The sequence below is a fragment of the Liolophura sinensis genome, chromosome 8, assembly GCF_032854445.1.
Source record: "Liolophura sinensis isolate JHLJ2023 chromosome 8, CUHK_Ljap_v2, whole genome shotgun sequence".
In the NCBI taxonomy this organism is placed as follows: Eukaryota; Metazoa; Mollusca; class Polyplacophora; order Chitonida; family Chitonidae; genus Liolophura; species Liolophura sinensis.
This window is the reverse complement of record NC_088302.1, coordinates 50164753-50187709: the sequence shown is the minus strand read 5'-3', so window position 1 is coordinate 50187709 and position 22957 is coordinate 50164753. Positions and strand designations below refer to the sequence as shown.

Here is a 22957-nt window from a genome sequence, read left to right as displayed (position 1 = left end):
TTTTAAAAAGTGTTAAAATCGTTCCAGAATAAAACATATGACCTGAGTGGTTTTTGAATTATCTCTATGTGTATTTTGTGGTGCAAGGTATTTTACAACAGACTGTTTCACGCAGAACTTTCAATACTTTTTTCTGTCGATGTGATGTGTTGACCTCACACAAACTTACATGCATAATATAAATATATATGCAAACTGAGCAAACAGACTGAAGCTAAAGTGAACCATAACCACATGGTTATCCAGACACACAACCACAAAGACGGGCAAAAAGAAGTTTTATCTCCTAGCTCACCAACTTCTTGGTGAAGAATTTATACTATGCTGCCATAAAAAAAAAAAAAAATAGTTGACAGTAACTATACATACACTGATGTTTGTGGCACAGTGAGAGAACACCAAAATTAAAGCAGGGCCTGATCAATATTAAAGTGGTGAACAGTGAATGTAAAAACATCTGGGAACAGAACTATTTGTCAAATTGGCGAACATTTATAGCCACATGCACATTCATAAAATACACAAAAAATGGCACGAGTCAGCTAACTGTGTGTTCTTGTCACTAGCATGAGATCATTATTGTAACAGCTGGTTTAAAGCCCTCGTGCCTTCTAGGGGAGGAGGCCATCACAAACGAGGCTTTACATCCACACAGTACTTTATACAAACAAAATAGGAGATGGAAATCTGGAGTTGTACTGCATGTGCTCAGCTTGTCGACCATATTTCAACAATCCATGGTCCCATCCAGTTCATACAATGTACATATGATGGCTACCCCAATTTCTTTAGTTACATGTACATACATAAGTATGCAAATGTTTGTGTTAAACTAAAAAAACTACCCAAATAAATATGTAACATACACATGTTATCAATTTGCTCATCTGGAAATAGCTATGTAGCTTTAAGACCTTATTAATGTATTACAGAGCTAATGATTACAATCTCACGAACAAAAAAAAATACTGAAACATTTCCTTCAGAAACTGTGCACGAAAATGGTCTCTATAAAATGGTTCATTAAGATTAATACACTCATCTCTCTGCCACATTGCTATGATAAGGCCAAAAAGTTAAAACACAGAAAAAATCTGGTAATAAGCAAATGCAGACAAACATATGATACATATACATGTACAGCCTTCACCATACTTTAGCTCATAAAAAAAATGTGATCTGTCTCCATGTACATGTATGGTGATGTGAGTATGGGCTAAAAGAAAATTCGCAATTCTTGACATCAATCTGTTTCTTTGTGTGAGATTTGTTTATAGCAACTAGTAGACAGTGAGTGCATCAGTTGTCAGCGCAGCGTTATTCTGAAGCGACCTACATAGTTATACCCTTCCAAGAATCACAAATAACTTTCATCTCACATAATTCCTTTACCTTTTACCAGCATTAGGCAACTACAATTTTATTTTACGTTTTATTTGAATGCGATAAAAGTAAATCTGACAATCTAACTTTTTATTTTCTCCCACCTTGATGTTTTTATGATTTTTATGTTTTTCAAGGCTTTCCAATCTTGTAAACATTCCCTCCTGCATTTGTCCTCTTTATGCTATAAGACCACTTATTTTTTTTTTCTTTTCTTTCTTTTAGGTACATTATTAATCAATTAATTATTATTAGTCAGTGAGATTTCAGGCAATCTAATAGGGGAGTTTTCAGTTTGAACTCTTTTATCAGTAGAAAAGTCGAACGGTATCATGTGACCTGTCAAAATGTTAGGCAACTGTTTTTGACCACATCTATCATAACATGGATGTCCAAAAAAAAGTTTCAGAAAAGTAATTTCAGACTAGGCGGCTGAGAAAATTGAGATAACGAATGTTTGTGAACTTGAGAAGTTCCTAAAGGAAAAAGTGTCATTTGTACCCTCCAACAGAGTCAGACATGTAACCTGTAAATTAATGTCAACAAAGGTTGCCTAACACTTTTCACAAGACACAGTAGTACTCGTTTTACCTTGACGACAAAAGAGTTTCAACTCCCCTATTCCCAGGGAAAAAAAGCATAAATCAAAATCAGAATACAGCAACATGTATAATATGAGCCAATCCTTGGTCATGATGGCCTAGCTAACCTAGTGTCAGTAAAATTATATCTGATAACATGACAGCCAGCCTATGGAGATCCTTATCAAGTAAGCCTTAATCAAATCAATAATTCTGAAGGAATTAGTGTTGATCCTAATTGTATACTACATATTGATAATGCTGGCACAAAAATGGCTGTAAACAACTATAATCTCAGAATAAAAGAAAATTCATTGCAATATGAATCAGCAAACTGCAAGCCACTTTGGTCCCTGGGAAAGAACACCCACAGCAGGTTTCTCAAGAACACACATCTAAGAGGACTTCCATTGGGATTTGAGTGGGCTGCAGATCAGGCATCTTCAGTTTAACCTTCTGATGGGAGATATATTTATATCGCTTACAGATACAAGCATATGTACGCTATCAGACAACAAAGGAAGTTCAAAGTTTATAAGAGTTACACAGGGTAATAGTTTTCATTTTCTTTCAAGAAAATGTAATCTTGACAATTTAAATAACCAGATCTCCTCTAAACTCACTGTTTAAGGCCTTATTTTCTTCATCTTCTATTTACTTATTTCTTACTGTGTACATTACCAGAACATGTGTTCATGTGTATGTAGCATAACATTATCAAACCCTGTATAGTCTAGCTGATAAGACATGACATTTTGGGACTCCTAAAGATAGGACACCACGTACACACTCCTTGCAGCAAAAATACGTCCAACTGACCTTTACTACCACAAGAAACTATACCAACATGCAAAAGATAAAATAAAGGGCATGCTGGAAAATACAGGCCAGTAGGTAAACGTAATCTGGGTGAAAGCTTTTGACCGGGGGAAGTAACATTCTTGCATGTTATACTAGTCTTCACACAGCCCCATCATCCCCACAAAAAGGCCCAACAAAATAATATCTTCCAGTACGAAATATATACCTTTGTAAGGTCAAGGTTCATAACAGGAAAGGCAGACAGAACTCAGCAAGTGGGTAATTCCGCAAAAAAATTATTTATTTGATAGGTGTTTAATTATGCCGTACTCAAGAATATTTCACTTTTACAATGGTGGCAAAGTATTATTGGAGGAGGACGGCATAAGTGAGAGGCTCCTGCGTTATTGCGCTACGTTGGCATGCTAACCACCTTAGCCCCCTTGACAAATTAAGGAAATTTCACATACAAATTTTGCACCAGTATCACCTGTATCAGTGCGCATGAACACTAAATCAGAGTGCTTGAATTTCCCATTTCTTCTGTAAGTTTTAGCACATGCTGTCAGAAATTGTTGCACCACGACCCTTCACCATGCCTAAATATCCTCGTTTAAACAAACTATTTCACCATGTAAACAAGATTAAGGGACTTCATTGCTGGTCAATGTACTCAAAGAAAGGAAGTCTTTGATTCACCTATGGCCAGAAAGTAGGCTTCCAGTATGCTATCAATCTTAACCTACATAACAGATTGCCATTCAGTACCTTGGGTGTCAGCAACCCTGGCCTTTAACGGTGTTATTACAGGACAACTATCCTAAAGTAAAAGGTAAGATAAGATAGTGCCATAAATTTTTGGAGACTCTTCACTGTACATTGTTTACTCAGGGCAAACTTGTTCCTTCTGACTGCAATAAATCAACCTCTACAGGTGACCCTGTCTCGACTTAACAGGCCTTTATCATTCTTCCTTGGGCTTGACCAGGGTGTAATAAGCTAGTAGTCAGTGATCCTTTATCGGTGACCCTTGTCTCCACTTAACAGGCCTTTATCATTCTCACTAGGGCTTGGCTGGGTGTAATGAGCAAGTATTCAATGATCTTACCCTTCCAGAAGACTTGATCCCTTTGCATAGACAGAGAAAGACTAAGATCCAGGCCAGGGCCAAGCAGAGTAGGAGCTGCCACCGAATTTGACCAATGTCATCAATTCCATCAGAAAGTTCCAGCACATGGTTCCTGAATAAAAATGTAAAATATAACATGAGAAATAATTTTGTTTTTCTTTATTTTTTTTAATCAAAAAAAATATATCTGCAATACAGAATGACAAAATTTACCTGGAGTAGTGCAGTGTCAAAAAGACAGGTACATATATTGATATATTGTCTGACAGTGAAATTTCAAAATAACATTTGCTTTATTGCCACAAAATGGTTGAGAGATTACAGATCTTATATGAAAACCGATTGCTGTTGTTAGGTGAAATACTCCTACAGGGTTGAACACCAATGACATCAAATAAACACATATACTGATATACATACTGGCATAGATTTCATCAACATACATGTAGTCCTGGTTTTGTCACATTTGTAATCACTACATATCTGAATGCAACACATTCCCAATAAATGTTATCATCAATGTTGAAATCAAATGATTCACAGTTAACACTTACTGACAAACTTTATTTCAAAGCTTTACTCGAAATGTTTTCACACAAAGAAAAAGAGTCTGCTATTCCATATATGTATAGTTTGCTCTTACAGGATAAGGATAACAGACTAGAGCGGCAAGAAAAAAATCACTATGTTAGCTTTATAATTAGGTATACTGACTGACACATCCATGCTGAAGGAGAAGATGGAAATCCCATTTGACCAACGTCTGTATAATTAGCTTAAGCCTAATCCTAAGCATTTTTTCCAATATTTGTACACGAACATCAAACCATACCACACGAGACAGCATGATCATGAAAATGTACATCTCTCAGAGTATTTCCATGGAATAATTCAAAACAGCTGGTGCATGACATGTTGGGACTCTCAAAGCAACTGATGGGCTAACTAGTTATCTACTGAATTCTTGCCACTGTAATCTTCTTGAAACATATCTATCATTATATTAATATATTTTCTACAATCTTTTCAGACCATAAATTTGACAAAGGCATACATGCTTACCTCCAGTATTCCTCACTTGCAGTCACCTTAGTAGACTTGTTGATTGCAGATGACAAGGCAGAGCTGTTCTGAACCATTTCTTGCACGGTGTTACCAAAATCCTGAAATGGAAAGCTGGTTTCATTGGCAGACAGCGTGTCATTGTCAGTGCTGTTGCCAGCATGAATGCCTCGTAAAGCACAATTCACAGTATTCCAGACGTTGTCACATGTGCTCCACGGCAAAACCCTCCTGAAGGACATGAACAGGTAGTAGAGAGTCCATGTGATGATGATGTTGTAATAGATGCAAACAATCCCGGACACTATCACCATTCCATAGCCCACACCTGTCAAATACAGAACATAACCATGACCTATCTTCCTTACAGTCCTCAATTTTAGCAATGTCTAAATATTCTAATACTAAGCAGCATGTTCCAGAGCTTTGAAAAACGTATGTACACAGCAATACATGAAGGAGGTCTTATGAACAACAAATTCTATGGCCAACTGTACAAACAGGCATATGGTGTAAGTTTAATCCTGTGAAAGTAGTCAATTTAAGGAAAACTGCTATAACAGTATATTTGGCTTATGAGGTATGGTAAAACTTCTACTGAAAGAAGTTGGATATGTTTGGAGTTTCTCTTTAATGCTTTCAGTCCGGAGCAACTTGGAATTACTGCACAAGTGATCAGTGGTCAAATCATCACATCACTGGTTATTTACAGAAATAATTGGCCTAATAATGTTTTCATGAAGCTACAGCTGAGAAGTTCTCTCCAATACATTATTAAAAATACCATTCAAAGCACTAAATACCCCTTGGCCAAAAGGCACAGTTGCAATAGATGAAAAGCAATAGGTCGGTCACATGAGTACATGTATGTACACGTTACACAAGATACATATAGAGATATATATTGTGCTCACAAGCTATCACAACATGCATGTGTAACTGAAAGAAACCAGTGACATTTGAATAAAGTTGCCAAGCCTGTCATCAAAAAAGAACAGGTTTCTTTCCAATGCCTGTAAACTGGTAAACATGGTATTTTTTAGTAAACCTGGATTATAAGCTTTATAAGCATTAAAGAGATAGAATGTTTACACAGTAGTGGAGGCACAGGTTTAACGGCATTGAAAAAATCAAACAAGATCAATGAAAATCAACGGCCTTGACAAAATAATAAATAAAAATAAAAAAAATACATATGGTACAAATTTGATGATAATTGCTTATAATTCAAGATGCGTTACAAGTCCGTCACAAACAACACCAATGACCTTGAAACAATCAGCCAACGTCACCAAAATGAATACGGTTGAATCTTCTCAATGTCTATTCCTTTACACTGATACCTATTGTTACGAACCCTGTCTTTAAACATTGTATTATATTTTTTATTTGTCAGTGTCTGACCTACATTTTTCTCTCTGTGTATTATAAAGCCTGCACTGTAATTCAGTTGAGCGTTTTCGTGGCTTTGGTGTTTATGAGTCTAGTGTCATTGTAAATTCAGTGTACATTCTCAAAATATGTATCGGTGTTGTAAACATGTTTACTGTCAAAACATGTTTGTGTTTTGCCACTTGCTATAATTTGGAGATGTTATTTTGGAGCTTGCATCACTCATTGTCTCTTGGTGCAATTACATACATTTCATCCCAGTTTACCCTGACATTGCCTTTGTGTATATTTCCGAGGAGTAAAATGTTCATCGACAGCTCTGCATCACAGGCGCTACTGTCAAACCGTCTACCTTGAGAAGTTATACCTTCAAGGCAGCGGTGACCAACATCGTCAGAGGAGAATTCATCTTAACTGTGGATTCCATATTTACCTGAACTGACTCACCTTTAAAAGCTGGAATATTCCATCCTGATTTGGACGTTGTCTTCAGTAAGACACTATATATATATATATATATATATATATATATATATACTTGTAATTATTTGTATTGTTTTTGTATATTATTGTCTGGAGTATTATTTATCTATTTTGTTCACATGTATGTGCTGAATTTATTCCAGCATCTTCGTGTTTCTTTGTTTGATCTTGTATAAGGCCTATTGCTGATGTAAGAGTTAAACAAGTCGTTTCTCATCTTTACTCTCTGATAGCGGTACCCTTCCACTGTGAAGTTTGAAACCTGGAAATCCTGTTTACAAGCTTTAAAGAGTCTACGTAAATATACAAACAGAAGGCCAGTCAAGTGAACAGATAAACACTTCTCTGCTAGGGCAACACCCTTAAGCCAATCTGGATGAAGAGTATAAAAATATTTTATCAGTTTACACACATCAACTATACTTACATGCTTACAACGGTTGCAAATGTTCTGGATACATGCAAGTAGGCTTGAATGTTTTTGTTGACCCAAGGAAATCTTGTAAGTGCATATTTAATGTAATTAATACTTGTAGATATATAGATAAAGCCTTTGAAACCTGAGGCATGTACACAAGTAGTAATGCATCATCAACACTAAACAAATGATTCAGTCTAATGGATATGACTGAATAATTTGTTTAGAAACACATGTAAGTGTTTATTATGTGCTACTACTTGTGTATGTGTACACTGGATTTATATGCTGACTATCATTGGCCACTGAACGCCCAAACATACTGCAATATTAGAATATAAATTTCTAATAAAGATTAATTGTGTAAACTTGCACTTTTTCTATTAGTACAGGTGGCTGCATGAACATATGTGTATACTGCTGAAAAAGAGCAGATTCAAAGCTGTGGGTACATCATTCATTAATTAATTATTCATTTTAATTAAATAATTTTGAGTAAACTTTTAATTGAAAACAATTCAAGATTATACATCTTTGTCTGGACAAAAAAAAAAATAAAAAACAACACTAACAAAAGCTTTTTGTTCCTTTAATTAAAAACAAAACATTAAAATGTTAGCCCGCCAGTTGCCTAAAAGTCAAGCCCTGTTTCTTGGCAACCTATTGTATGATATTCAAATTGCCTGTCCAACTGTTAAGCCAGCCACTGGTGTGTTTGCTAGATCAATGGCAGAAATAAGCTTGGCCAATCAGAATTGAGCTGCTGTATATCAATGAGCTCCACTGCTGGCCAGCCTGATGGAAAATTACCCTGAAGAATGAAGGATGGTTCTGTCTGCAGCCTTACCCATGTGCCATGCTCAGATTCTTAAAATAAAGGTCACACAAACAGCAACAGGATCTTTCTTATACATGCCGGCATGAACACTTGTTATAAGGAAGAAGGGAAATCAAGAGTACTCTTGAGTGTATACAATGCGAAATTCAGGTGTCTTTAATACTATAATTAGGAAGAAAGATTTATAGCTATACGTAATTGCTAGGACACTCTGGATTACACTGGACCTATATTTTAGCTATGAAGTTTGAAGAAGATTCACTGTCTGCATATCTAGAAGATGTGATGAATCCAATGTAAGTCTGACACAACAATGAAGATCTTGAGATCCCAAAAAGAACCATGATGTTGTAAAATGCATCACAGAAAATGGGAAAACTGTAATACATTTTCAACACATTTATGACACTCAGCATAAACATAATCAGCCAACTTCACTTGTGTTTGGAAGAGAATGTTTTGTCACATTTGACATGCTTGCACAGTTTAACACTTTTATACACAATTCAAAAATTAAAGATTTATTTAATTTGACCACAGTTCTTTTGGTTTGGTATCGCCAAAAAACTTCCACAGGGACGTATACCTTGAAGTGTTTAAAAGCAAATTTTTTTCACATTTAAATCTTGACCCAAAATTTCTATTCACATACCAAGGTACAATTAATGTTGTACAAATCTCTTCTTTCGGTTTTTTTTTTTTTGGTTCATCTGAAAATACTTCAAATTTGTAAATCTGTAACCTTGCAGACTGAAAATGATTGTCTACACAACAGCGGCCCCAGAGTGCTCTTGAACCTTCTATCCAGTAAACTATACGTTCAAGAGTATAGATGTGCTAAATGTTCTTCTGTGTCTACTACAATGCTACATGTAGCTGAGCCTCTTCATATGCACTTCAGGAAAAGATGTCAGACAAGTACATTCTTATCACAGGACTTATCTCTTAGTAAAACCTATCTCTTATGGTTTAATATACTGAAACCGCATTTGTTCTCAATCATGATATTACGGTATACTCCCAAGAGATAAAGTTGATATGAATACACAATGTGTTAACAATATTTATACTCAATTTGTATTTAAAGGTAATCAAAAGAAGGGAAAGAATATAACAAAGACTACATTACCTTTAAACAGCGGACAAAACCTCCAAACAGATACAGGGCTCAGGCTGGAAAACTGCCCATATGAAATCTCCAGAAAGAACAGTGGGACACCACAAAGTATAAGGAACGTTAAATATGGGATCATAAAAGCACCTGGAAAGAGAACAGATGAAAAATGCCTTTCATTAAGTTACAAATGAGAATACATCACGAAACTAACACAAATAATTGTCTCAATGTTAGCATATAAATTGATCTTTCACCTTGGCATTTAGCTAAAGTATAAAAAAAAAAGCTGAACAGCAAATGTAACCTCAGTAATATTCTCACAGGTGAATGAATGAATGATTATGGCTTACTGCCACATCAGCAGTATTGCAGCCATATCATGTTGAGAACATCTTACTGGTGAAGATATGTTAAATAGGTAAATAAATTAAAGAGTATTTAAGAGTGGTTAGAAATCTGAAGCATCAAAGTAATATGTACCATTTGTATTTATTTGATTAGTGATTTATGCCATATTGATAGATCATATATTATACATCTGATTTGCAGGTGAGAGAAAAAAATCACCCAGCCAGGTACCCACGGCCATTACAGCCGGTGAGGAAGCCAGCATGGTGAGAGGCACCTGGGTCATTGTGCCGTGCTGGCGTTCTAACTCCCTCAGCTATGGAGGCGATGTTATAAGATACATGCAGGATGTCAAAAATGTTCGGACCAACAGACAGAACAACTGATTTACACCTGTGGAACTGCATAGTCAAAGCTAAAAAGTGCAAGTGGTCTGAACCTTAAGGACCCTGAAGAGTAACTAGGTAAATGTATCTATGAATTACGAACCTGAAGTGTGGCATTATAAACTAATTTAAGCTAGTGAGGGACAATGCAATTTTTAAATTATTCAGGAGGGAGTAAAAATATATATACTGGAAGAAGGAATAAAAAAAAACCATACAAATAACAATGTCTAAAATGTATCTTACATTGAAGGCACATATTAAAAGTTGGAATTATTTCAAACTCACCTCCACCACTTTTGTAACACAAATATGGGAATCTCCATATGTTGCCTAAGCCAACTGCAAAGCCAATGCAAGAAAGAATGAAGTCTAACCGCCCTGTCCAGTTGCCACGTTGCTTATTTTCATCACTTTTACCAGAGCTCCCCATACTTATTGAACTGCCACTTGAAACTGATAACTGCTTTCCACTGTTATCCTGAAAAGAGAGAGCATTCTTTTCTTTCATATTTCACTCTAGATATGCTTAGTGACTGGACAATATTAAGACTGTTCTTGTAAAAAAAAAAAGAGCGAGTTCTCACTACAATAGTGACTGTTACACGTAAAAATCAATCTTTAAGGGTTTCAAAAAAACAATATTCAAGACCAAAAAACAGTATGGCCTGTTAAACAATATCAGGCTATTTACACATTAATTTAGTAAATTTTGCTTCTTCCATAAAATATACTTCCTTTGCATTTTGTCATTTACAGAATCAACATTCAAGTAGCTAAGTGAATCCGCCACTTATTTTTTTAACACATAATATATATATATATATATATATATATTTTTACCCTAATTCTTCTAATTTTTGGAACAGATATTAGTAGTGCTGAAAGCTGAATATTACATATCTTTCCTAGCTTTCTGGAAAAGTGAAGACAGTATGTTCATTAGTTGGTGTAACCATGTGAGTAGAAAGAAACTCAATATTCTTGCTACAATTCCATGTACACTAGCTAAAACAACCAGACCAGGTGTCCCAAAAATGAGAAGAAATAAGTTATGTATCAATATCATACAATGTACAATTTATGCCATGCACAACAGATACCAATAAGACAAACTTGAAAAAGCAGTAAAGAACGTGTCTAGCACAACATACCTTCTAAAAAGGTGTCACAGGTACATGTATGGTTACAAGGTTACAATGAAGTTAATGACAGACTGTGACTCTCCCAGTGCCCAAATGAATAAACTCCCAAGGCCAACAACACCAGCTTAAACTGGTTTGATACCTTCTTTAAATTAAGTTATCTACTAATATATAAGTACTCTAGTTACAATTTCCATGGACAGATGGTTGAATTCCCATTGGAACAATGAGAATGTACTCATAATGACACTTTTCTCCCTCAATAAATCAAGATATATATATATATATATATATATATATATATATATATATATATACACTTTTCTCCATCAATAAATCAAGCATAGAGCTCAGTACAGCATTCATGGCCACTGAATTATTTTGATTCAACAAAAAAACTAAAAAAAAAACATTACCAGTACAGCTGTAGTTTAAGAAAATCAGCATATAAATGTATTACACACAATGAATTGCAACAAATTAACAGGAGATATGTAAATTTTTGTTTTCAAAGCATTTGTTTTTCTCTCTCCCTCTCCATAATGAAATTACTAGTTACAAGAGGTAACTATGCAAACCCCTCTCACTACAAGTTTCACAGTAGCTAAATAGTGTGCATCTATTCTTATTTACGAGTCATATTGTACATTTATAGTCACAAAGTCAAGAGTCCGAAAAGAGAAAAACTTCCTCGTCTACTAAGAAAACTGATCATGCACTCTGATTACTTGTAAGGAAACACTCTGACAATGTCACAAACCTGGTTCCGCGCCGTAGCTGATAACAATATTTCGGCCACTCTGTTGAAAGTAAAAAGTGCTCGACCACGTGTGCCGACAGTGATATACTGTACTTTGGAGTGAACCGTTTATAGTTTGCCCCGTTTACCGCCAATGGTTTGGCATTCTATACATTTGGAAGTATCTGATAGGAAATACGGATTAGACCCCGAAACAAGAACTGGTGAGATAGACAATGTTAACATTGAAAATAACGTTGTAATCTTATTGTGTCACGTGACTTTTGCCAGGAACAATGTCTAATAAAATAAAAGCAAGGCACTTGGATTAAAACTGCTAGGACAAAAAATGAAATTTAACTCTCGCATATTGCTGACATTAATTAAATCAAACATTTACAGGTCTCACTACGTGAATTAGCACCTGTCGCAAATATAACCAAAGATCTCATTTCATCTCACAGGACTCTCCGCATCACAATAGGAAATGAACTCGACTGGGATGCGGCTGCAATATTGTCTGGCCAGGCCTTGATAAATATTAAGAGATCCAACAATAAAATTACCTCATCTCCTTTGCATTTTTCATAATCCATGGTTTTACTTTCCTTGAAATTATTTCTTCACAGATTGTAGTACTAATCCACGTTTGGACACGCACTATGAATTGAACGTTACTTAAGACCTTTTTCCAGTTTCAGACAGTCAAGTCATAGACGTAATGACGTCACTGGATGGACTCATTTTGACTTCCGGGAGGGGGGAAGAGGGTTCGGCAACTTAATGCAAAAGAAAGTTTAGAAAAATACAAGTCATGATAACAATTAAAGTCAGTTGAATCAACCTTGCTCGGTTTAAGTACAGACGCGACTGACTGGAGAAAACAAATAAGAAATCAGACAACGCAGTGGAAAATTACTCTCCACAAGAAGTAGCATATGTAGGCAGCATGTGTGCAGCCTTCGCTTGTGCACATAATTTGTAGAGCCATGTCAGGCTGACGTGCATAAGCCAGCAGGATCAACACAGATCGATAAATAAAACACACTTCGCGCATTTCTTTCCCATACACGTGTCACTGTAATTTAGACACAATATGCGTATGTGTAAATCCAAATACAGCTGAATTAATTGATTACAATCTTTTTCATCAAATAAGCAGAGAATTAAACAGGTAACATGAAACACTTGAAAATGAGCAGCTGAGACAAAAAGCGTGACAAATGCCAGCATGCTTTACTCCAGCGTGTCAGTGGGGCACAATCTTAACAACGGTAACCCATTTATTTTTACCTTGTTTACCTTAAGTTTGTTTAAGACGTAAAAGTTTGTCACAAATAAATGAAGAAAAAGAAGGAAAGAAAGAAGAGAAACCAGAAATATTTCCACCCCTGAACAAATTCAGATTTAGAAAGAATTCTTAATATTTTCCACACCACTTCAGTTTTTATAAAAACAAAAAGTAGTTAATTGAGGAAACTTAGCTGTGTGTTAAATCTATACAAGCATGCACTAGCATATGAGCGATTGTGAATGAATCAATGAATGAATGAATGATTATTGCTAAACGCCACATCGGCAATATTTCAGCCATATCGTGGCGATAAGTGATTGTGAGTTGGCTCCCTCTCAGTTAAGATATGTTGTGGAAAGGGTATGTATGTATCCATTTACATGCATCGGTATGTATGTATGCATGTATGTATGTTTGTGTGTATGTGTGTATGTATGTTTGTATGTATGTATGTATGCATGTATTTATTCATTCATTCATTCATTCATTCTGGGAGTTTTACGTCATACTAAAAAAAATTCAGCCATTTGATGTGTGTATTGTTAGGTGTGTGTATGTACATACTACGTGTCTTCTTATGGCAGAGAGAGTCCAAGCCCCAAAGTGCTGCCGCCACTGAAGTATCATTCCAGACATTACACCCCGCCAAGTCACATTAGGCCTATACTGACACCGCGTCAACCACTCCTGTTTCCTTGCTCTAACCTCTCAGTGCTCGAGCGCCAAGCGAGTCGGTAACAAATGCCATGTTTAGAGCCTTTGGTATGGCCCGACCCGGTTTGATCCCGGGGTCTCCCGATTTGGAGGCAGACCTTTTAACCATTAGGCCATCGAAGTAGTACGTGGATAACGGAGAAATCATGCACCAGAGTGCGTTGTCTATAACTATATATGCATGTACACTTGAGGTTTAATGTCGTCACTGAAATATCGTGCCGAACACCCCATCGAGTCAAATTATACTGCCACCAGGCCAACCAGTTCGGTTTCCTGGCTCTAGCCTCTCATTACTGAGTGGCAAACGATGCATAGGCCACAAGATGGTCACAAAAGTAATCAAATACCTGCAAAACTTTTTTCGATCTACCTAGTATATATATATATATATATATATATATATATATATATATATATATATATATATATATATATATATATATATATATACGGTCCGAAACCCATACAAGTGTGTTAACTTTTGAAAGTGAATTACGGTCTTATGTAAGATTAGTGGCCTATATTGTATCAATATAGAAAACACCGTATTATTAATTTAACAGATTAGTTTTTAGAGGGTCTCATATAATAGCTTTGAGATGACGAACCCAAGAGAGTTATGGGTTAATATCCCAGTTCAGTTCTTCTCCACGTCTTCCTTTAAGGTCACACGCACAATCCCCTAGATCATTACTGACATTGTTTCCAGATAAATGTGCATGGAGTTGTTCATTGGGCAATGGGCAAACTATGTGATTTAAAAGAGCACTAGAGTGATTCGAACAACCGTGGATAATGACAGGTTGATCTGACGAATTTATTGGTCAGACATTAATGGTCAGTTCTTTTCTCCAGAGAAGGTGGTGCTCTGATTTATTGGGTACTTACAGCAAAATAAGCTTGGAGTGAGTGAGTGAGTGAGTGCTTGGGGTTTAACGTCGTACTCAACAATTCTTCAGTCATATGACGACCAAGGAATCCTTAGGGTGCATGTACGTGTAATGTGACTCCTTGTTGCAGGACAGATATCCACCGCTCTTTTATTCAGTGCTGCTTCACTGAGACGACTTACCGAAGGCAAGTAAGTCTCCCCGCCCGAGCCATTATACTGATACGGGTCAACCAGTCGTTGCACTATCCCCTTCATGCTGAACGCCAAGTTACAACTTCCCCTTTTAAAGTCTTAGGTGTGACTCGATCAAGGATTGATCCTGGATCTACCGGTCCCGAAGCGGACGCTCTACCATCTGTGCTATCCGGGCCGGTAATAAGCTTGGAAAATTGAAATTGGTGGCGGTGTGTATTAATGTTTAATGAAGTGTATTTATACATATGTAAATCAGAGGAAAAGTACTGGCGTAGTATTCTCCACAGTGACCTTATACCTAACATTTTATTAATGAAGCCAACCTGCGGATGGTCGTGGGTTTCCCCCGGGCTCCGCCCGGTTTCCACCCACCATAATGCTGGCCGCCGTCGTATAAGTGAAATATTCTTGAGTACGGCGTAAAACACCAATCAAAAAAAAAAAAAAAAAAAAAAAAAAAAAAAAAAAATTAATGAAGCTGCACACTTCATCACTTTACACGGCTGACTGAATGTCGTAATACGGATGGCATAACAACGCTTATACACGCGAGTACTTTTCCCCTGACCCACATACAGGAGCCGTGACCTGCTCGTCTAGGAGTCGTAGCACTTATATGAGCTATTACTGAGATTTTGTTGCTCTTAATTAAGTTAACTTCGATGTAATTGTCGTTCCCTTGCAATTTTTTTTACCTGGATAATTTCCCTTCCCAAGCTATACATGCCTATCTATAAATACTTTTCTCCATATATGTACCTTGTATATGTACGACAGCCGGTGTTCACGTGCCCCCTAACTTTCAAGACCACATGTGTAATATTTTATTTGACAAATTTCGTTCCTGACACTGCAAGTTTCCTGTTCGCAATGTGGGACAAATGACAAAACCGCACGTCCGCATGGATGTTTTACCTCTTTTTGTCAGTGCAACATTTCTGTTCTCTATATGGTTAATCTACTTGAACAGGACATTTTCCGGATTGGCCTGCTTCCAATCATTGTTTTTTTTGTTCCTTAGTGGCCATGAGCAAGTCGGTTGTTTTGTGTTTTAAAACCATTGTTTTATCATAAGAACTAACATTTAGCAGTTGCACTCCATTTCAATTAAAAGCAACATATTCCCCAAAATGTTGTTTATCAAGAAATTATTGCGCCCTTAATAAACACTTCAAAAGCATACATGCATCCGGTGCTCCAATCCTCTGGGTTCCTATGGTGGCAATAAGCGGTCGACGGTGCTCTATTGGTTGGTCCTAGATGACTTTTGTTTGACTTCCACCAGCCTGGCATGCACTTGTCACACGTAGAAAAGTTCACAAGTAAAAACTGCCGCAGTTATCATTTATCTGTTTCGACATGTGAACAACTGTGTTGGGCTTTACTGGGGAATACATATATATGCTAGTCATAAAAAAGACTTGTAGGGAAAAATGACTTTCCGGGTAGGCCTACTCCGATTTCCTGCAGGTACAATATGCTGGCACCAATCGTACAAGTGAAAATTTCTTTATTTGTACCTGTGGATTGTATGACACGCATGTTACAGGAAAGGCAGAAGCCGAAGATGTCGCCTTCCAAATCAATGGTTGCAATCTGATAACATGTCACTGGAAATTCTTGACTATGCATCACATTAAACACGAATCAAATAGATAAATAAATACAAATTTTCCCATAATTTCTCTGACCATGTTGCTGAATCGGTTAACACCTACATATATCTGTTATATTGTCCCCGTTACCCTGGTGTCTTGGCGATTTAAATAAACTAAATATCCGTTCATGAAGATTATTGATAGGCTGCAGTATATATCGGAACATGTGTGTGCCGATACTTACAATGAGAAACTCGATCGAATTTTTCATACCGGTATTGAGAATTATGTTTTGAACAAATATACATCTAGTAAAGCGTGCTGTAGGCAAGTGGACAGATGGAAAACGTATACACTGGTGTACAGGATGTATCTTTATGTATCTCTTAATGTATCTTTAAATGAAAGTATTCCAAGCCAAATGTCTTTAAATTCCAAATTCTAAACCCATTTCATCATGCATATTTCAGGATCTTGCAAAGATTTAATTGTCCTTAACTAGGTGTTTCATAGTTTCATCATGTTAGCGTGTTAGAAAATCATCAACATATAAGGTTTTAATCTTTGGATTTCTTTTTTAAACGAGGAATTGCCTACGGCATTTTGCCCACAAGTGGGTCTCCTGAAATTGACATAGACCGTAATAACAAGATATATCTTTAGACATTGCACATATATATTTAGATGTATTTTTTTAAAAAGTGCATTTATACACGAATTAACTATGGGGTATATAATGGATTGTATAAATGCTGCAAAAAATAATAATGCTAAAGATTCGCAAGAATACACGTGATGAATTAGATTACATGTTGTTACACTGACAAATCCTTCCTAATAAAACATTAAATGTGTGTACAGCCATAACAGTACATTCACCGCAAGAATACACATGATGAATTAGATTACATGTTGTTACACTGACATACAGGCTAACAAATCCTTCCTAATAAAACATTAAATGTGTGTACAGCCATAACAGTGCATTCACCGCAGCAAGAACCAAAATAATACATGCATAAACACACGGAATTTTAACAATTTAAGGGTGTGCGTTTAAGGTGGAAATGTATAAAATTATGCAGAAGAAGAGATATGATTTGTAAATTAGTGAAAATATCAAACAACAAGGATGGTTTAATATTCTGGAAAATAAATGCAGGGATACCCATTTAAACATTTTTAAAAAACTGATTATTTGGGCATTGTCTGTATGATTTAGGGAATTAAAGGGTCCAGTTCAAGAGAATATATGTATCAGCTGTATATATATATAAGTACATGTATATCGAATGAAATAAAATCTTGTTGGTTAACCGGAATCATACTTTGTAAGCTGATATGTAATTTCAGTTTAGCTTTATGAGGAAGACCATATAAGAATATAGTGAGGCGATATAAACGGCAACGAAAACACAGATGATTGACAGGTGTTAATATTTATTTATTTATCTATTTGTTTATTTCTTTATGTATTTACACAAGAATGCTGAATTCTAACTGATCACTTCTCATTCACCTACATCACATGAACGGCAAAATAACTTTTTATACTCTCTTGCGTTGTACCACATTATCCAAGAATTATGACAGTGTATATGGTGGCAGGTCTCATCTGCCAAAATATGAAACACGTCGAAAAACAACTTGTTCTATTACTTTGCTGAATCAATACTAGCTACCGCTGGTGAAATGATTTCTGGATATATATGGTTATATGCCTAATCTTATCTACATGGACCGACTGCTTTCGAAGTATCAATGTTTACACGAAGGAAATATCAGTAATATAAAAAATAAATATGAAAAACACAAAATGTAGACAATAATTGAACTGAATGCTTTATTTCAGTTTAATTCATGCGTATTGTCGTAAAACAAAAGAAGGTAAAAAAAATACAATTTCAAAAAACAAAACAACAAAAAAACTCTCCAAAACATTACAAAAAAAAACAAGAAAACAAAAGCGAAAGCAAACAAAACATGAAATTTTTGTATCATGTGCCTTTCTCTAAATTTTATTTCATATTTTATTTAAATAGTTATTTATCTAATTATTTATTTACTTCATTTTTCATGGTTTATCGCTGATATTTTATGATAATGTATTCGTTTGGTACACTGTGAGATTCTCACACCTATATACTCGCACCGTAGATCAGTGTCCAAACCAGACGTCCTGATGCTGACCATGTATATATATATTCCAGTCGGTGCTTGCCTAGATACCCAAATCAAGGTGGGCATGTATATATATCCCGGTGGGTGCTTCGAAGGATGCCCAGGCCAAGATGACCGTGTATGACACTGGTAAAATCTCGCACGCTCGGGCCACCTTGGGCACGTACACCAAAGTAAGGCACTAAAAACAGGTCAGTTACCTCACGGAATTGGACATAGAACTGGACGAGTTGTTCTTCTAATAAATTGCAAATAGCATCATCGCATTTTTCTTTTTTACCTAATTCTGCTTAAGCCAGAGCGCTGGTGGGGGGGGGGGGGATGTAATTTGCTCCTATTTATGTATTTACATGAACAGTTAGAATAAAACCCTGAGGTAAGTCGGCCAGGAGCGTCTATTTCACCGGTTATATGTAACCATTTGCCAGCTATCACACTGTCGTCGCTGCTCTGGTTTTACTCTCTATGCTTTTCGTGTTTAATTAAATTCGTAGTCCACATGAATACACAGAATGAAAGGCTGTATATGCACCTTTATGATATGTGTAACTGTTACTGATAGTGGTTTTAACTGAGGGTTCCAAGGGGTAAAGAATGTTTATTTGGATTATTCTCTTTCGTCATGCCTGTGTTGCCACGCAACAGTTGTCAATGCTCTGGTGCATGGGGAATTTAGGGGAAGATCTATAACACAGATTAGCCACGATGGTTTATCCAGAATTTCCAGCTAGATCATTTCCTCGTCGTGACTCTCGCCATCAACTCGGCAAGTTGACAGAATCTTCTCTGAAATATAAACGCAAATACCACCCTATGGGGTAGACTCATTTTTATACATGACATACCAGGGATCCGAAAGACCTGAAAACGCAATTCCGGAATCATGGTGTATATTAACTGTGTAGACTTCAAGCGGTTTTCAGCAATGGCTGTTATGCCTAAGTGCTTTTAAGGCCATGCACTGCTGTGGGCAACGTAGTGCCCAGATATTGCATAACTATAACAGCATGACGCTCCGGATGTGAGCTCTGTATCACCGGACAGGGTTTTGGGGTCACTTTAAGGACAAGCATAATGCGGTAGGTTTTGCCACACAATGCCAGATTGACTATTCTTCTTTGTAATACGCCAATAATACCTGACCAGCTTGTTCACAAATCGTCATAGTAAAGACAGCAATGAACAATGGACTGCACAGCTTGGACCTGACATGCTTTTAGATGATACAGGTCTCACATAACTGTACTCCAGGAATCTGATGAAGATATCTCACTGATTATTAACATAGTGTGTCCTTCTGCATGCTATAGCAGGCGAGCTAGAGACAGCGATATATGTGTATATATAACCTGTGACCTAGCACTATCCCCAAGAAAATCCCATTCTTCAGAGCAAACATGAATGGGAGGGGATAAATAGTTAGTAATGAAATGAACATGTAGAAAAGAAGTGTGCATGAGCTCTCAGGCTTTTTGTAAGTTTAGATATATCTCAATAGTAATCGTATATATACCTCAGTCAAAGACACGAAAATAGCCGAGTGATAATTAAGTAGTCTAACATGAAGCCAATGTGCCAGTGAAGTTACAGAACTATAAAGCACGTTGGACAAAATTTACGTGGTTTTATTAAATATAACTAAAATCTAAATTTACTAATTTGGGAAGTCACAAAAATTGCATACTTATAATGTTGTTGAAACTTATAATGGCATATTCTGTTGTTTCACTTAAATTTTCTGCGTTTGTGTCCAGTCATTCCTATAGGGAGCCGTAAACCGAACATTCGAAAAAGAAAAAATATTTTCTCGTACCCTGTTGTTCCCATTTTTGAAAACGTTATCTCTTGGTCCGAGAAAAATATATGTTATTTAAACAAGAGTAAAGCAGTTGTGGCTGCAAAATGTTTTTCACCTCTGAATTTTTCTTTGTTTAACTGTAATGGATGGTTAAAATACTGTTCCGTATATTCCGCAAGCCCTCCAGCCAGTAATGGTGACAGCACGGACCGTTTTATAGCTGGCGTCATGATTGTATCCCGGATCAATGAGTGATCTAGCTATCAGCTGCACCAGCACACTGCTTGATTACAATCGATATGCCCTCATCATGACTGTGAATTTATCCAAAATAAAGCTGGATACAAACTACAAATTACGTATTTTCTCTTCTTTTCGAAGGTGGCTTATAGAGTTAGACATGGCACGTGGCAAATAAAAATGTTTGATTTGCCCTTGAACGAAATGAATAGATGGGTCGATTCTCTAATTAGACCCGAGTCGGTGTGGAAAATTCCACAGGAAGACGTCACTCCTTACAACCCAAGGCTTTACGTCAGCTTGACGAAGCCTGCTGACAAACAGCTCTTGGAAGGTATCCTGAAAATACATCGTCTTGCGTAGTCACAGACAAGCAACGCTAGCAAGTCTATCTGATCTGTTTTTAACATCTGCACCTTGTCAGGGATTAGCATCTCCCGCCTAAGAGAGTACACCTTTGGTATCGCCCATGGAGCCGTACCATTACTCATTCCCCAGTACTTCGTGGTCAGGGTGCGTCTCGGAGGTGGCAGGCGATGGGGCGACAACATATCATCAGTATATCAGATTCTAACCTATTGATGGATGGTGAAGTAACACCATGATAACATAAATCTTAATATGGGCACCTTCGTGGCCGAGTGGTTAGCGCGCTAGCATAGAATAATGATTCAGGAGACTCCAATCTATCAATGCAAGATATTATGCACAATTCGTATTACGCGGTATTCTCCTGTCGCATTTGGACGCGGGACCGTGGAAGCTATGACTCTGCCAGGTTAAGATTCGTCCGATCTTGACGATTTGTAGATTTACCAAAAACAACCACAATCCTGTCATGTATAACAGGCGTTTTGGGCTGCCAAGTGTCGAAAGACAAGGACGATAGGCGTGCAATATAGCTAATCCACATGGTCGATGTCTACAGTAATAAATATAGGCTAATATAATGTCAGCTGTAAAGCTAAAATAAGCAAGACCGCGACAAAAATGTCCTAGACACATCTCTATGCAGGGTGGTGATGTTTGCCCCAAAACCCCCATTGATATTGCTTGAAAACTGTTGACGAAAAGGCTCTGTTTATAAATAATTACAGACAGACGGACCGACAGATCAGAACGCCATATCACAGGCCTATATGGCTTTTTAGTATTGGCGTGTTTATACCAAAAATATCGGACATGTCAAAACCACATTTCTTCTAAGAAGGGGTTGCATAGAATTATAACCCGACAACCAGATTTTGGTGTGATGGACAGGCACATCATTACGTAGCATTAAACCGTATGGTTATCCAATCGTCAAAGTCTAACTCTGACATCGGTAGGCCATATTAACAGCTTAGCTTCTCCATTTTCGAAGCAGGTGTATCTGTTGCTAAGGTGGACTTGCCAGCGAAGTTTGGCTTGCTTTCAGTGAGACAGGTACATTTGTTTTAGTTGCTATTCACGTGAAGCCATAGGTGGTATGAAATCTAAATTCTTGCAGATTGACGGAAACATGATTTTGTAGCGTAGAGCTTTGAGGTTGAGGACAGCACACGTAAAAAGACAGTGTTCTATGTTAGTGATTGGAAGAGTACAGATCTGCATTTATAAAAGCTAAGCTGGGTAGAATGAAACAGATCCCAGAACTATACACGTAGTTAATGGTCAGCATAGTACCAAGTTTGTGGTGAAAAAGCTAGATTAGTTATAGTAACAGATTAAACTTTTCTCGGGAACTGGATCCATTCGATGTGTGGTTCTCATTCCATGTCACATATAGAGATGCCAGGGGACTGCGAAGATACAGTATACAAAAGACAACATCATAGACTGGTCCTCACCATAAAAGCATACGTACAGAAAACATAACATAAGAAGATTAATGGGACAATTTCACGCGATCAACAAATGGAATGTTATGAGATCATAATCTACGAACATTGTTCAACACACCATTTCTGGATGAATTTGCACCTACGCCCATTGACATCGGCAGTCCTTTTAGACTGTTTCCCACAAAGAATGCTGCACTGATTCCGACGTTCCCCTCGACCAACACCCACTAATCTGCGATATACCAGTGGTGCATGGTTACTTGTGAAACCAGGAATCGCAGAACGCCCTCCATCTCTTTGCCCCAACATCCCTTGTCAGGTGCAACTCGCGGCCTCCCAAGACATCAAACCGAGTACCTCATCCTTACTGTCACGCTGTTCTTCACACGCCTCTGAG

The 22957-nt window shown here is 37.0% G+C and overlaps 1 protein-coding gene across 2 annotated transcripts in view; it reads right to left on the bottom strand.

Moving 5' to 3' along the window:
- Positions 1-12512, bottom strand: part of LOC135473011 (sodium- and chloride-dependent glycine transporter 1-like) — a 28930-nt gene extending 16418 nt beyond the window's left edge. Inside the window, exons 1-5 of one of the 2 annotated variants that reach the window (XM_064752781.1) lie at positions 12389-12512; positions 10227-10419; positions 9217-9348; positions 4957-5284; positions 3874-4006 (exon numbers count right to left, since the gene is read on the bottom strand). In XM_064752781.1, coding sequence (XP_064608851.1) covers positions 3874-4006; positions 4957-5284; positions 9217-9348; positions 10227-10419; positions 12389-12418 — 816 coding nt within the window. In that variant the 5' untranslated portion in view covers positions 12419-12512. Of the gene's footprint in view, positions 1-3873; positions 4007-4956; positions 5285-9216; positions 9349-10226; positions 10420-11843; positions 12012-12388 lie in introns of those variants that run through there. The other variant, XM_064752782.1, reaches the window with a different exon arrangement.
- Between the last annotated feature and the right edge of the window lie 10445 nt (positions 12513-22957).